The 17,550-nt window shown below is 38.3% G+C and overlaps 1 protein-coding gene across 1 annotated transcript in view; it reads right to left on the bottom strand.

Annotated features, from left to right (window-relative positions):
• Positions 1-17,550, bottom strand: part of srbd1 (S1 RNA binding domain 1) — a 78,366-nt gene that overhangs the window by 33,089 nt on the left and 27,727 nt on the right. The window contains exons 15-16 of the mRNA XM_041788795.1: positions 8,780-8,871; positions 5,391-5,473 (exon numbers count right to left, since the gene is read on the bottom strand). Coding sequence (XP_041644729.1) covers positions 5,391-5,473; positions 8,780-8,871 — 175 coding nt within the window. The remainder of the gene's footprint in view (positions 1-5,390; positions 5,474-8,779; positions 8,872-17,550) is intronic.

The following is a 17,550-nucleotide window of genomic DNA, read 5'->3' as shown; positions in this document are numbered from 1 at the left end:
AATTACCAAAATCATTTTTTATGTTTCTGCAATGGTTAATACACCAATATGTAGAAGCTCTTTAATCCAAATGATATTTTTAATGCTAAAATATAATTATTATTGTTATCCATGAATTTTCAAATTTACTGATTTACAAAACACCTGAAAAAAATAGTAAAGCACAGTATCATTTCTTGATTAATATGTCAAATTATAGTTATTTACTTGCATTCCTGAACAGAAAAATTAGTTTTAGCGGTTGAATGTTATGTTTGATTAATTTCTGACTTCTCAGAGAAGCCCAGTGAGTCAGCTCAAATTTGGGTGGATTCAGTTTGAAATCCCTCATTCCTGTTCAAAATGGTAAAACGTGGAGAGCTCACTGAAAATGAAAGAGTCCGCATTGAAGCACTTCATGATGCTGGATGGTCTTTGAGACAAATATGACAGGTGGTCTAATAAATTTGTTTAGCACTGTAGTTACTAAAGAATGAGATTAGTTAATATATGTATATCGCGCTGAGTAAGGGTCGGGGGCAAGAGCTGGAAAATTTTACCTAAAAGACTGAGTGAAAGACGGAGAAGGGTTGAGAGGGGTGAGAGGAAGAGTGACAGTTTCTTTAATATCCGGCTCACAGGCAATGTTTTCTTACACCGCAGTGTGTGCCTGTGTGTGTGTATTTTCCAGTAGCAGTTAGTTTTACAGGCCTGGGAATTACCCAGCTGTCAACAGACTATAGAAACAGCAAGAGTGTGATTGACAGAAGACGGAGCTGTCCAAAGGCCACACCCACTACATTTATACTTAAAAAGACACAAGACTCTTGTTTGTCCATGTAAGACTTGTGAACTGTAAATATGGTAAATCTCAAGCCTCTCGGTGTAATATTTGCAATTTAAATGTATAGAGCTGTATGTAACCACTAAAACACTAATGACTTTTGCTCTTCACTCAATCAGACGTGTATCTGGCAAACTCAGCATCCAGAAAAACCTGTCAGCTCGCGGTGCTGCAGTAAAAACAGTGTTCCCACACCAATAGTTACGTCCAATCTGATTTTAATGGGCCTCACTTTTTTAGCCCTCAGCTCATTTCCTCCCTTCTCTCCGAGCTGTCACTCACTGAGTCAGCAGAGGGAGAGAGAAAGAGAGAGCATGCTGTGCCAGCTGTCTAGAGTTACATCTGCCCTCGTGCTTTCTGGGTCTAACAGCAATAAACCTTCAGAAAAGCTCAAAACGGCATGAATCACACAAATAAAGAACTTGCTGCACTTTTCTCACACTTTTTCCTTTACATGTACATTCATACGTACAGTCATAAGAAGCACACACACATGCAAATATTTAATGCTGAGGCTCTATAAAGAGGCTAAAGGGGAGTGTGTATTTGAGTGTGCATTTGCCTGAGCTGCCACACAGGTCAGAGTGATGTCCCATCTCATATCTGTCAGCACCCAGAGTTTATTTACCCGGTTATATTATCATTTGTTGACCTAGTCACATGATCTGAGAGCGGGAGGTGCAGAACTCCAGGCACCCCAGAGAGCCCAGTCAGGATGTGATGAGAGACACGGGCCTGCGACTTAACGCACACACATGCACTGCACTTATATACGTAAACACACCCACATGATAACCTCCAACTCTCTTTCAAATCGCCATTTTTTTTCCCTCACCCTTTAATCTCACCCATCATTCCTTTTCCTTTGACTTTTGTCACCCTCTGCTGTCCTTTTGTAACCCCTATTTCCTTTCGCTGCTTCTCATTCACAGTGAATGCCGCCTGGGATTCTTTCTTTACAATGTTGGATTCTTTTTCATGTTTACACAGAAATACATGCTTTGTTGGCCAACACTTTACCATAATAACACTTCATCTGCCGCCAATGTCAGCTTTTAATTGCAGAACAACATGTTAACGTCTTAACAATCTTGATGTGCAAGGGTTCTGTCATCCACAGAAGACTGATCACAAGTGTATCCTCTAATCATTAACCCATTCAGCGAAAAAGACATGACAAAAGTTTCTTTAAGTTGTGAGTCACGATTCACTGAACAAAAAGCCATTTTTTAATACAGGAAAAAAAGGAACCCTGGTCTCATATAGCCATTTGCAATACAGAGCATTCAGAAAGCAGAGTGCCTAATCAGAAGCTTCTCCTCAGTGCAAAACACATGAAAGCCCACTTAGATTTCATGTGGAGTTCTTTGCAAATTCCAAGCAGGCTTTTGTTTGTTTTGCACTGAAGAGAGGCTTCCTTCTAGCCACTATGCCATAAGTCCTTATTGGCAAAGGGATAAAGTGATGTTTGTCCTTTTGGAACTTTGTCCCATCTCCATACAGGATCTCTAGAGCTCAGTCAGAGTGACCATTGGGTTCTTGGTCACCTCTCTTACTAAGGTCCTTCTTCCCTGATTGCTAAGTTTTGCCAGGTGGCCAGCCCTTGGAAGACGGAGGCCACTGTGCTCTTGGGAACCTTCAGTGCAGCAGAATTTTTTCTGTAGTCTTCCCCAGATCTGTGCCTCTGAGCTCTCATGTCCAATCGACTTAATTTCCCACAGGTGAACTCCAATCAAGATGTAGAAACTGCTCAGCAAAGATCCAGAGAAATGGGACGAGCCTGAGCTAAATGTCAAGTGTTTTGGTAAAGGGTCTGAATACTTATGTTAATGTGATGTTTCAGTTTTATATTTCTTTATAAATTTACAAAAATCCTTAATTCTGTTTTAACTTTGTCATGATGGGGCACTGAGAGTAGATTAATGAGAATAAAAATATTTTTTTTCAACTATAACCTCAGCGTGCAACATCACAAAATTGAAAAAAGAGAAGAAGGTCTGAATACTTTCTGAATGCACCATATTTACACATCTTACAAACTACATGAAGTAGTAAACCATAAAACTGTTCATGTCTAACTGAGTAGATCCTTATTGAGACTTTGTTCAAAGGTAGTTTTTGAAGATCAGGGCATGTATGCATTGTTAGAATCCAAGTAAATGTTAATTGGAGTATGCACAGCTGCATATAAAATAATTATTTATTCAATCTTTATTTAGCAAGGTTAGCCCCATAGAGATCAGTGATCTCTTTTATCAAGGGATATCTGAGGAGAAGACCATATTACAAGACTGTTCATTGTCATTAGTTATAATATCATCTTTGTAGAAATAGCGGCGCGAACTAAGAAAAAATGTTTATATCAATATAGTCCCTGCAGCAAAACAACTGCAAGGTTTTTCTACATTTCAAAGCAAATTTATTCCGATTTTATTCCTTTAATCTAAAGGACTGAAATGCACCTTCATAAAATTTCTATTTTCATTTCAGTTGTCTCTGATGATCTTGTTATTTCAGTAAAAAAATCATGTTTTATTAAATCAATTTGTAAGATCTATCATCAGAATGCTGTGACTTCGGAATTACTCACATTTTGTGATCTAACACAAAACCGACTGTTGAAAATCTGACTTTTTCTTGACTTCATTGTTCTCAACCCTTTTTTGGTTTGTTTCTATTTCTATCTTCTAATTCTCTTTTGTCCGCCCAACTTTCCTTATATAGGGAACCATACTAAAGTACAGACGGTTTAAATAGCCAGCACTTTGACACTATCACACAATTGCACACACACAACTGAAATGAACAAAATCAACATGGAGCTAATTGTTGTTTCATCTGCACACACGCTTAAAGGCTTCAAACAAGGAGTGGCAAGAACACAAGAAAAATAAATGTCCAAACACGTCATGCCTGATCTGCTGAAATTCAATTAGCTATCACCCTGAGCATCATCTGTTGACACAGGCCTCAGTCTGGTTCATGTTTTCTCATTCATCTCTCCTCTCTAAACCTTGGTACATTTACCTTATTTGTACTATCACATGTTTAGTTCAACACACTCCCTGTATACAAGTCCTAATTTCTGCTTGTCTTGTTTTGACTAACACAGAAGTCACAAAACTGCAAGAGAGAAAATACAAAAATTGAAGACATACCAGAACAGACTTCCCATACAACTTTAAAAAAAACAATGCAAGTTGAATTTAATACTTATGATTTATCCAGGCAGTTAAATCATTACAAGAGAAGTCTGAATTCTGATTTAAAGGTATTTAAAATGCCACTTTATCTTTCTTTGTACTCCTTTATATATGTGGGCCGTACAAAGATTCAAACAGCATAACAGTCATGGTGCTACGTATTGTAGATCAGGACATCTCAACAGCACATGTGAGAGAAACTTAAAAATAATTGCATATATGAATGCTGCAGATAACTGCAAATGCGCTTTTTAAAGGGCATAAATACAGCTGGCAATACTGTAAAAAACGTGTACACTCATGGATCATGGTTGATGTACTTTTACACTCTTATCATCAGACACATGCATATAGGCCCTCACTCTGAAATGGATGGGCCCCTGAAAGGACAAAACAGCCCTTCCCAGATGTTGTTTAACACTATTAACGCATGCATGTTGGCTCAGTGGCATTAGTGGTAGCCACCTGGATAATATTTGCCTCCTTAGCCTGGCCCTGTTCATCTTTAGTGCTGACTGCTAGAAGTTTGTTGCAGGTCCTTGGCATGGCTACCCTGACTGAACGATTTGGGAAAATAATCAAATTGGGATTTTATTTAACCCAATACTGCAACTGAATTGCTGTGCTGTTATTTTTGCCGCTCCTGGTCTTATTCATTTTTCAACAAACAAGAAATAAATCAGTCTATATTATAAGGATAACCATATTTTAGATTAAACTAAGGCTCAACAATCTGAAAAAGTAAGTCATTGCTATTTGACTAATTGCAAATTCATTATGAATTGTTGTATTTGAGGCAACAAGGATTTATTGTCTTTCTAATTTTTCATAAGACAAATGTAAAAAACAACACAATTTTGCAAACTAAGAAAAAAATTGGCACTTGAATGCTTGCATGATGTGTAGAGCATAACATCTCAGCTTCAAAAAAATTTATTAAGCTGATATTTTGAAATACATTTCAGGTCAAAGAAATATTCCATCTTCTGCATTTTGAAAATTGCAGCAGGACAAATTGTAATGTAATCTAAATTTCATTTGAATGCCAAGCCCAAGCTAATAATACCATCCTAAGTTCAGTGGTCCCACCCACAGTGTAAACTTTGCAAAAATAAAGGCTCATACCACTTTCAGAAGAGGGAGTTGACATGTTAGAACACCCAACAATAAATACAATGTGCATTTGTTGCCTTAATTAGTAAAAGGAGGTATTCATAATTAAATTTAGATTATCATTGCTTAAATTCAGGATAGACCATGTCCTTGCTAACCTTCATGGCCCCCCCCCCCAATAGCTGCTTCACTGGGACTAAAAGCTTTTCACCAGGAGAAGCATCCTGACACACAAAAACTAAAACACCCACCTGGTATGTTCCAATGCCGATGTGTTTCGGATCGATCTTCACCAGCTCAGCCAGTGGATCTTGGACACGTCTTCCAATGGACACTGTCAGCACACACACCCAGAACACAAACATGACATTAAAGGTCTCATGAGATTCTACAGTTTGTGTTTTCATGCGGTCTGAATCCCAGTTATTGAATATGCAAATCTATATTGTGTATAATTACTGATTATGCTAATTGTATGCTTATTGCAGCACTGGCCTGAGGGCAGGCCAAACCTAATTGTCATTCTCCACCCCCCAAAAATAATAATTAAAGCTGGCTTTGAACTGAATCCGCTGCATCTCATGTTGAGCTTCCTCAAAGATTTATCAAGACCCGTGCACATGTGGCATACAGAGATGAATGCGGCACACAAATTAACACAAACTGCCTTAAAAAACAACAAGGTATGTACATTTCCCTCATGCTGCTGCTTCACACAAGTAAAACATGCCTTTTTCACAATTATTATGGCAGGAGCCAAAGACACTGAGAAAAATTACAAACAACCTTTCCTAAATACACACTGTAATACACACACCCCTGACACATGAGCCATAAAGGATGGAAAAAAGAAGACTCAAATCACTGCAAGCTTTCATGTCATGAAACAAGGATTATGATTGTTGTATTGAATGATTTAAGTGTTTGAATCTTTTTTTCTGTATTGTAAAGTGTCTTTGAGTTTTATGATGATTGCTTTATAAATAAAATGTATGATTATTAGAATGATTAAAGTCAGAGTTAAAATATGTTGAAACAGTCATACGGTTGTGAAAACAAATGCATGATTAGCCATATATCGTGATGCATCTAATGCTGAACAGGATGACTTTCAAAATGTTAAACAAATCAAGTTTCATTTTCTTTTATACACAAAAGATAAAGTTCACAATAATAGACCTGGAGGTGGGAATCACTAGGTTATTATTTGATATAATAAAATACAATACATAACGTAATGCATGGCCTACAGTAACTATACTATCACCATACAGCAATTCTGTGATGAATTGCAAGGCAAACATTTCATAATACATCCCCATATCTGACAACCCAAGGTTACAAATGTACTTTTAAATTTAAAGTGCATGATGACTTTATTTATTCACTGCAATCTGGTGTCAGTTTCCTCTCTTACCACTCTTTATCCTTTAACTGAATTTGCTGCTGTCTGACATTATCTTGCTCTTTTTTTCTTTTTTGGTCAGAAACTTCCTAATTTTCCCTAACTCATGTCATAAGTGCCATAAAGTTATAAAGTACATGTGTTAAAACTGTAGGGAAATCTGTTTGGAGTGTGGCATTTTTTTTTATATTGAAATAGCCTTATTTAGTAAAAGCAATAGCAGTATCAAACTAGTTCAGGGCTGCATCTATATTTTTCCAGCCTCTGAACAGAGCACTGTTTGTTGTCTTCCCTGATCTTTTTTGTGTTTTATGTGTATTTTTGTATTAAGTGGCCCACACAGTAGTGTACATGAAGAGTGTCACACTCTGATCTTTGGTGCAAAATGGACAGACAAAGAGAAAGAGAGGGATGGGATGTTACAGAGGGAGTATGTCTGGAATCAATGGGTCTCCTCTGTCTCTCCTCTGGCTGCGGTGGGAGGCAGCTGCCTGAGATAATATTTAGACAGGGATGGAGTTTCAACCCCGGCCTTGCTCGGTGCACCACCAAAAACTCTCCAATCTATTCTGTCTTTCCCCCCTCTTTGTCTCTTTCCTTGAGAGGATCTGATTTGCAAATGGATTCCAGCATAATTCTACAGCACTTACTGAAAATTACGAGCTAAACACAGCTCTACAAAACTGGGAAGTAATGAAGAGTGTATCTAGAGAGGAAGGCCCCAATCAGACACAGGAATATTACTCAGGAGGAGTGAAAGAATGTGAAATCCAGTATTTTGGTGGAAGAGAGGGGCAGCTGCAACGTGGCTTTACTGATCTAGCTGCAGAAAGTGGAGCTGAAAATGTAAAGGTGAGAAAAAAGATGTTCTTTTCGGGAGATGCAGCAAGGCTTGCCTGTTTTAGCATCAATGTGATGCAGTTCATGAAAACTGATCTGTATTTTAGAGAAAAAAAATTATTGCTCTCTTTTCATCTGTACAGGAGTCAACAAGAATCAAAAGGGAGAAGAGCAGAGAGACCAGCTGAAAATAAAATACAACAGTCCACCTGGAGAGTGGTTTATGTGCTGCCTGTCACCACAAGGTGTCCCTAGTTCTCCAAACCACTGACAAGATACAGAAAAGGCACCTTGATGTCAAAATATCCCACATAGCGTGCAACACAGCCATAGATACACTTACACCTAAAAAAAACGGACACAAACAAACACTCTGATTCACCGCATCTGATTTGAATCATAATGCCCTACCTAAGAACCCCCTGTTTTAAAACCCACCCTAATGCTATAGATTTTTCATGGTATTCATTAGAGGTAGAAAAATGTCTCCCAGTGGCTCTCACTGCTGCTGACCACAGGAAACTAGTGAAGAATAACCCAGCACTGCTTGATTTATGGCTTTTATAGAGGAAGTCTGCTAGACACATTTGTACTCCAAAACTGTGTGTGATTCTTTTAAATCCTGCTGTTTTTGAATGATATGGTATGTGCAGTGAGTGAATGAGAGACCGTGTTGGAGAGCAAGTGAAAGAAAGGCAAAGGAAAGCAAGAAAGGCATAAGACAACCTGATAGTGATGGCAGAAACTCACTGATAATTTTTCGATGATTAATTAGGATAAAATAAATCAAAACTTGAAAATATCCAGTAAGGCCACCCATAGTGTCTGATGTTTATTTGTAAACATTATTGTAATTTTAGAAATTAATTTTAATTCTTCTGCATCATGAGTAAAATTAACAAGACTCCACTTGCTTGTATGTGTATGCATAGCTGGCTATCAAAACTGATTCCCATTGTCATTCTGATTTCTTGGCGTGTGATCAAGTGTTATCTTTTATCACTTGTATATCACTTGCCAAGTGTAACTCCAGTGAAACAGCTAAGAGCAAAGAAATATAATCAAAATGTTTTAATTCATTGAAATAGTGTGCTCTTGAGTTTTTACAGTTTCTTATCTAAAATAATTAAACACTCCTACAAAGCAAAGGAAATGACAGTTTGAGCTTGAGAATTTAGATAAGCTAGGGATTTGAGTAATGGTCGTTTTTCACAATAATATTTTCATCAAGTTTCTGATTCATTGTTATGTACATTTTCTTTAATTTCTGAAGTTGAATTTTTAAAACAATTGCATACAAATAAATACCAATTTCCATCTTAAAACATGTATTTCTGCCTTAGTAAATAGCATACTTTAAAGCATGGCTGAGTGAAATAGTGATGATGAGGATACCTGCACTCCTAATGTTAGGGTCCAAGTCTGGCATCTCTTTGACCGCTTCAGGACTCACACTGTAGATGGATGCTCCTGCCTCATTAGTTATACTGAGAAAAGAATAAGAAAGAAAACATTAGGAATATAAGAAAGGATTTAAAGGGGGAGATGATGGGAGAGCAATACAGAAACAGGAACAGGAAACCAGAGACTCACTGGCAAGTTAAGCTTTAGGGAAAAAGGTGAGGAAAAAATAAAGTGGACATTTTAAACAGCTCAAAATACATATTGATGAGGCTAAAACAGAAAATTGCCTGGCTCCTTCAATAATGCACTACAAGGACAGTTTTCAAGATGATTCCTCAGATAATTCTTGCTGATCAACAATAATATATACAGTGGCACACACAAGTAATCCTGGCTCAATACAATGACATTTTTTTGATCCTTATTTAAATGAAAGCAGGTGAAACAAATGACATGCATCCCAAATGGCACACAAGCAAGAATGAGTCTTTGGATAAGTGTGTTACTACACCACAAACATTACTAAGTTCTTTTTGTCAGATTCTAGTTAAATATATCCTATAACACTTCCACATTCACTGGATAAGCCCATTTAAATTATTTTTCTAAGATTTCACAAATGAAGTAAGGAATCAATAATGAAATTATTAGAGCTATTAGAGCAACAAAAACACGGTAAGATTTTAAACTGAGATGCTTCATCATACAGTATTTCAAACCTCAACCATAAGACTACAAAAAGTATGGATGTGGATTTTTGTTAAAGGACAGGCCAAAGTCAGGCAACCACTGCAGTGCTATTTATGGGGCACTACTGACATCTGGAGGCCATAGGCAAGTACTACAGCATCTCAGTGTGTAAAGAATACCAACCATGGATGAGACTGACAATAAAACAAATATTTCTGATTTAGGCACAAGAGGTAGAAGATGATGGTTGCTTTTGTTTATTCTTTTGGAAACCTGAAATTAAAAACAAAGTTTCTGCCTTAACTGACACTTCCCCAAGGCCGGTAAAGCTCCTACTTATTTTTGTATTTTTATATTTTTATTTTGGGCAACTCCAGCCTATTGCAAAAGTATTTCAGTACCAACAACGATTGAAATTGGTGGTTAATAATGTCAGCATTATGGCACTAAATCTCCTATTCTTCAATGAAATGTTTTCATCAGCGGAGCCAGAATTCTGGAAAGTTTTGGTTAAAAGATGAGGCCTGTTTAAGGCCCTAAAACACACATAAAAAAATTATCTCATCTCATCAGTAGACAAATATTTACTCCTAATCTAGGTGTGACAAAGAACCTTATGATATTCTTCCAGCAATGTTCTCTCCAGGTGCGTGAGGATGTAGAAGATTGTTGTGTTCTCCATGTATCTAACCATTCTTCCTCTGAGATATGCTCATTTAACTCTTTTTACCATTTCTGTTTTATACACAGCATATTTCCTCTTCTCTCCTTTAGGTGTTGATATAATGTAGATACTATTTTAAATTTCTTTGAATGATACACATCTATTATGGTTTGAATTATACCATTTTTATTTAGATTTATAAAAAATTAACTGCTTTTACATGACAAGAAGTGATATCCCTTGTTCCCATGTTAATGTATTCAGTCTAAAGTAGGCCGCTTATCATCCATCACAAAACAGACGGGACGGTGGTACAACAAAGGCAGTGATACCCGAGATAATACAACTGAAATACAACAGAAGCTGTCATGTTGTTTAGGCCTCCTGTTCTCTCGGGTGGATGGAGATACAGAGAAAGGAAAGACTGAGAGAAGAAAGGGGGGCTGTTTCCTCAGGGCTGACCAAAATGAAGAGGGGGTCAGCACCTCCCCAACGTCCACAACTGAGAATGAGGCCTTCTGTGGTACACACAAACAACACACACACACACACATTAACAGATGCCTGGACCTTGCCACTACAACCTTGCCAATTACAAGTATCTTGTTAATGAGGAGTGGCAGAGGCCTTCTGATGAGAATCACATTTAAATGAACTTGTCCTCCCTCCCTCTCTCTCTGTTCAGCCCCCTCCTCCGCCTCACTGTTCTTTTTGTCAGCTCCCTATCCATCGTGCTGACAGCTGACATATCGCCATGGTGACACTGCTAACGAGCACTGGCACATGACCTTCAACGAGGTCAGAGCCGAGCTGGTCATTAAGCTGACACACTCGGCCTCACGCAAACAGGGACACAAAGGAACACAAATACACACTAATTAATGCTGAGTAAGATGGAGAAAAAGTATGAAACCATTCTAAATTGTCCATGGTGTGAGAAAAACATGGGATGTTCAATAGCATAGTTTAATATTATTATATCAAGATAAAGTTTCATTAAACAGTTACTTAAGAGAGAATATTAGGTGTATTTCATAGAATCTAGCTGCTGGTTTTCTGCCGTAAATCTATAAAGCATTTTTCTGTTACTTAATGACTGATTCAATTTAAGGTGATGGTAACTCATTATAGTTTTTAGATTTATACCACTGCATCAAAGTGGTGGGAAAGCAAGGCCATTATATCCAGACCTCCATGCAATAATTCAGATATATGCTGAGAAAGAAGGCCTAATCGATCTGAATCATTAGTTATTCATATTTATTGAGATTAGTTCAGACTTTTGGTTTGGTTGTCATTGGCTGGTTGTCAAAAATCATTTGAAATTCTAATTTTTTTGATGCCACATTTTAAAACAGCGCAATGTCCATTGTTTAATGATTGACAGAAGGGCTTCATGTTATTCCAAAAAACGGCCATCATGATAGATTATCCTTCTGAGATATATAGATACAGTGCTTAACAAATTTATTAGACCACCACCCAAAGTAAGGTTTATGCCACAGCTGCCCTAAATTAACAGCATTGGTAATTACCAAAATCTTTTTTTATGTTCCTACAATGGTTAATACACCAATATGTAGAAGCTCTTTAACCCAAATGATATTTTTAATGCTAAAATATCATTATTATTGTTGTTATCCATGACTTTTTAAATATACCGATTTACAAATAAACTGAAAAAATAGTAAAGCACATTATTATTTCTTGATTAATATGTCAAATTATAGTTATTTACTTGCATTCCTGAACAGAAAAATGAGATTTAGTGGTTGAATGTTATGCTTGATTAATTTCTGACTTCTCAGAGAAGCCCAGTGAGCCAGCTCAAATTTGGGTATAAAAAGGATGGTCTCTGAGACAAATAGGGAAAGACATAAAGTGTTCTCACAGTGTGGTCAAGTATGCTTTGGAGTCAATTGCTGAGACTGCTACTTACAAAGAGTAGCAGTCAGACACCTCAAGATTTTAAGTACTAGAGACAGAAGGAAGATCACTGCTGATCTTCAGCCAGAGATGAATGCTTCTAGATCAGAGTCTGAGAAAGTCTCCAGAATGACCAGAAGCAGACGACTGACGGAAGAATAGCTGCTAACAAGCCATTGTTGAGGCCTGCAAACATCCAGAAACGCCTCAGATTCGCCAGGGAGCACAAACACTGGACCGTTGATGACTGGAAGAAGGTACTCTGGACGGATGAGTCCAAGTTTGAACTCTTCGGTCAGCATCGTGAAAATGGGTGGTATCATGAACAAGAACGTCTACCACAACATCTTAGTGCATCATGGAATCCCTTCTGGACTGAATCTGATTGGTCGTGGGTTCATATACCAACAAGATAATGACCCCAAGCAGCTGTGCAGAGACTATTTGACCAAGAAAAAGGAATCTGGACTACTGGAACTGATGGACTGGCCAAGTCAAAGTCCAGATTTGAATCCTATGGAAAAAATTTGGGATTTAGTAGATTCAAAGACCTATAAAAAAAACCTATAAACAACTGGCATATCTATGCCATTAATGGACCATATTTTAACAAGAATGTGGAAAAGGTGCCACTCTTAGTCATAATCCACTCACCTAGGATCAGCCTCACTTAAGTGAACATCTCCCCCTGAAGTGTCATGTCGGTATAGCTATATATCTGTGACTGCAGCAGCGTCACCTGTAGCCTAAACATACATGCACAGACTCTGCCTGCACAGAGCTCACTTCTTTGGCTTTTGATAGGGATTTCAGGCAACTTAAATGCATGTTAGTCACAGAACTTAGAAAACTCGCAATTTTGGTTCATACTACATGACTAACATGTCTTCACAATATGACCATTGCACATGCGCACATTGTGGTTAAAAAAAAAGTCTCAATGTTCAGTCCTGTTCAACAGCTTCAAAAAGTACACAAGGCTTCAAAATCTGTAAATCACCAAAATAGAGAGTGAAACATACTATAAAAATAACAACCACTACTTTGAACAATTTGTACAGTGAGGAACTTTTGGTGCCAGCATTTTTGGGATAAATAAAGCAAAATATAAGCCAGTATTGGGACTTCTACTTTTACTGCCATAATATTTAACAGGTATCAATATGATTTGATCCACTCAAAGTTTAAAATCTGGTAACATGAAAATCCTAGTTGAGAATCAAAGGCTCATATCCCCATGTTGATGTAACTGAGAATAATTCCCCAGCCCTAGTATACATCAAACAAAATATCATGTCATTCTCTCTACAAGGCCTTCAGTGGCACTATATGGAAATAAAAAACACATCAAGAGCTCTTACCCCACCCATATTCTCTTTTAGAGAGAACAAACAAAAGAGGTCAAGAAAAAGATCAGTTTGTTCAGTAAAGAGAGGAAAAAAGGACAAAAGTGTAAAGTAAAAAGGTATAATTCAGAACACAGAAAAACACACAAAGGATATTGAGTTAATGGAGAGGGAGGCCAGCAGCCCCTATCATGTCCAACCTAATTAAGGCTGCCACTGGGGCAGCTGGGTAACAGCACTGCCATGGATACAGCTCTGAGCCCTCACTGCCTCAGCCTCCATGGCTGTGCTATAGAGAGGGCATCATCCTGTCAGACAGCAGAAGGTTGTCTGTTCTTCAGCTCTCTAGCCTCAGTGGACGGTCAAAGCATGGACACATACACTTGAAGACACAAAGTCAATGTTGGCCTCTTGGTGTAAAGCGATGACTCGGTAGGCCCTGTAGGCTAATCATTTATTCGCACTCGTTTGCCCCCTCAATTGTACACACACACACCCACACCCACACACACTTATGCACTAACACAGGCCAGCCTTTAGCCCTGTCCCATCCTGGGGCAAAGTCAAAAACTGGCTCCCCTATTTGCCCCCGTACCAGCCGTCTTTGAGACACACCCTTGGGCCTGACACACCAACACACACACACCCACACACACACACACACACACACACTTACTCTTAGACATTGTGATTAGGCCCCTGCTGCCCCCTCCAAGACAGCCGACTCTGGAAGAGATGGATACTCACTTTGATACCTCATTACAGCCTTCTGGCTCACAAGGTCCTAATCTAGACTAAAAAAAACTCATCATATCAGCCAGAGAAGAAGAGGAGCAATAATATCCCCGACTGATCTGATACACCAGACAATAAGTGTGAGGGAGGTGGAAAGGGGTGAGCAGATCTTAATATGTCAATGAGACTAGAGTGCCAATCAGTTAAGGGTTGACCCTTGTAGACAGACTGCTCAAAATCATACAGGCACCTTTAAAGACTTGTGATATTTGGACTGTAAGTTTCCATATTCTGAGAAATGACAAAAACCTTGAAGCTTGTCTTGTGGATGTGTAACAGCTCCTTAAAAATGTGTTAAAAAGCTCATTGCTTTAGAAAAAAATCATTAATTTTAAAAGACAGAGCAAAATGTGTTAGTTGTTTTCACAACTAAGAGTAAAGTACATGGCTGCAAGTTATGATTGTTTCTGGTCATTGATTATTTTCAGTTTGCCCAGAATAGATTTTAAATCTCAAATGCCAAAAGGTTGTGTCCCAAAGCCATTATCATATCTGACAAAGAAAAAAAAAAGAAATGGGGAAAAGTTAAAGAAACATTTTTATTTGCATTAAGGTGCCGGAATAAGCAAACATTTGCACCCTTTATGCTTTTAGAATAATCATGAAAAAGCAATCATAAGAAATGAATAATAATGCTTTAAAATTAAAATTACTGACTGATTTAACATCAGTGATTTAGAGGGTTTTTCGTCTCCATATGCCTCTATAAGCTGGAACCAAAATATGCTGAAACTCAAATCAAATTAGGTAAAAGGGGCATTATGTATTTTCAGGAAAAAAGCTCCACAATGTTCTAATTATAACTGTAATATAAATTGATGTTTACTGTCTTATTTTCTTGTGTTAGATTTCAATTCTGAACAGTACAGAAAACAGCTAACATGCTTTTACAATATCAATACCTTAAATTCTGCCACCCCCACCCTACTGCTAAAGTCTCTCTCGCAACTTTTCTCATTTTCTTTTATATACTTTTCAAAATATACTTTGTCAAAAAACTGGGCAACTGACCTATTTTGATATTTTAATAATAGTGATAATTGGAATTTTCCCATGATTTCTTTCTGAAATGTATACAGTTCCAACTTAAAAAAAATAGTCAAACAAAGTGACAAGTACATACAAACTCAAATATTATGTTGCTAACACCACTTGTAACTTCACCTTGCAGCAAACTTTGCTAATGTTACCATAAGTTAGCTAATCACTGCTTACATTATGGCCGACTTTAGCTTCATAACATCAACTTATCATATCATCTTTGAACTCAGGATTTTGTTCTTTATGACTTGGTCTTTGATAATTGGTCTTAAATGTCAACTATGGTTGTTGTAGTTGCCTACCCAAATGAAACTTTTAATGTCATCTTAGGCAGCTTGCAAACTATCCGAGTGGGCTATTAGAGTGAGAATTAGCAATAGGTCAATCACACCAAAAAAAAGCTGTTATAAGGTAAAGAGTGTAACCTCACCTGCAGTACAATACAATGAAGTTGTTGAAGAACTCAGTAGGAAATAACTTCTTGCCGTTAAAGGTACAAAACATAAGACTAAGGAGCCTTTACAAAAAAGATGCCATGTACACTGGCTTAATCTCTTAACTTCTTTGTTCATAACTCGGTTCATGTTCAAAACACTTGGACTGGCCTCATTTTGCTGCTTTACATGGAGCTGTGGTGGTCACATGTCACCAGCCCAAAATATATTCATACTACAGAAACACACACACATAAGTTTCTCTGTCCCGGCTGCTCAAACAGCTTGGGTCTATTGTTCAGTCAGCTGCAAAGCTTGACCTCAGGGAGACAAATTGAGGAACGCACTATGTCTAAGTCCCAAATAGACACACACGTCGGGTCTGAAGACGATGACATTTTTCACAGAGAAAAGCGTCCAAATGGCAGGTGTCAGGGGCCGTCAGTCTCCAGCAAGGCGCTAGAAGGCAGGCAGGCTCACGCACACACACATAAACTCCAACTGCCAGTGTGAGGCACGTCTGAAAAGAGCAAAGCCTCACAGACACTCATGTCAATCTGGGAGCAGGAAAGGCCTCTGCTTGTATCACGCAAAAGTACATACACACCAGCATGTACGCACACGCATCCAAAATCGCTGCTACACACATGGCATGTCACACAGACTCATCACATGTTTGTCACACGCTGGACCATCACAGAGAGCAGTGGGACCCTAGGGGAGGATGGCACAGAGGGTGGGTGGAAGGAGGGGCAGGAGACGGGACAGAGGTTGACCACCGGTGAGGCATGTTGGGAGGAGAGGGAGGCTGTGGGTGATATGGATGAGGCTGGCAGATAGTCACTGTCCACCACCTGCGAATGCCAAAGGTCCAGCCATGGTGAGCCACACACATGCGCATGTATGCTCTTTTCAAGAGACACAGCCTTGTTGCTATAAGACCATGGTGTGACACCACAGAATGCTTTCCATGAAGGAAAGCCTTTTGAAGCTAATTATAATTCTTAGTTAAAAATAAAGAAGACTGACAAGGCTTTTCAATGTAATTGTCTGGTTAAGAGTTTCAATATCTCTCTTTTTCTAATGGTTTAAAGAAAGATGGAAAGCAGGAAAACAGAGAAAAAAGGGGAAGGCATTGAGCATAGCTGAGAAATGGTTAAAAGATATCTATGTTAGCAATCGAACACTGTTTAAAGTTAGCTTCGACGGGCTCTGGTCAAAGTGAAAAGCAAATAATACAGACAGAGATTCAGAAGAAAATCAACAAGAATCAGGAGTGAATTTCAAAGCTTTCTACCAATTTCTCCCTTAACCATAATTAATTATAACAGTGTTTAATGTTCGTTTTCAGCTATGCATGTTTAATTTTTAACTGTCATCTCTTAATCATTGTTGTTCCTCCCAAAGACTGCCATGAGAGTTTCCGTATTCACATTTTCTGCACCAGTCTTTAAGCATATTAGAAATTAAACTAGGGCTGACACCTTCCAGTGAGTTGGTCGGTTTGTTGGTCATTAAGCTCTTGTCTGTCCAAAATTCTGCTGGTTTGTTAGTCATGCGTGGCCGTGTGTATGTGAACCAAATGGCAGGAGCAAGCAGCTGATTGATTAAAAGACACGCAGCAGGAGACAGCGAAGCAATACAGCGCTGGGCAATACAGGTATAGAGTAGTGTTGCTCAGTATACCAAAATTTTCTAAATTTTTTTGGTACTTTTTATTTCAAACGGTACAGTACTAGAATTTCCTGGCGTTTTGGTAACACTCATTGATCAAATATGGTTCTGATTCAAGTCACTGGTAGATATAGAGTGGTGCAGGAATGAGTCCTAAAACGCGGTAGTGAGTTAGCATTTTAGCACTTCTGG

This window comes from Cheilinus undulatus, linkage group 6 (genome assembly GCF_018320785.1).
Source record: "Cheilinus undulatus linkage group 6, ASM1832078v1, whole genome shotgun sequence".
Lineage (NCBI taxonomy): Eukaryota > Metazoa > Chordata > Actinopteri > Labriformes > Labridae > Cheilinus > Cheilinus undulatus.
Note: the sequence above shows the minus strand (reverse complement) of the source record. Positions and strands in the feature narration are given on the sequence as shown.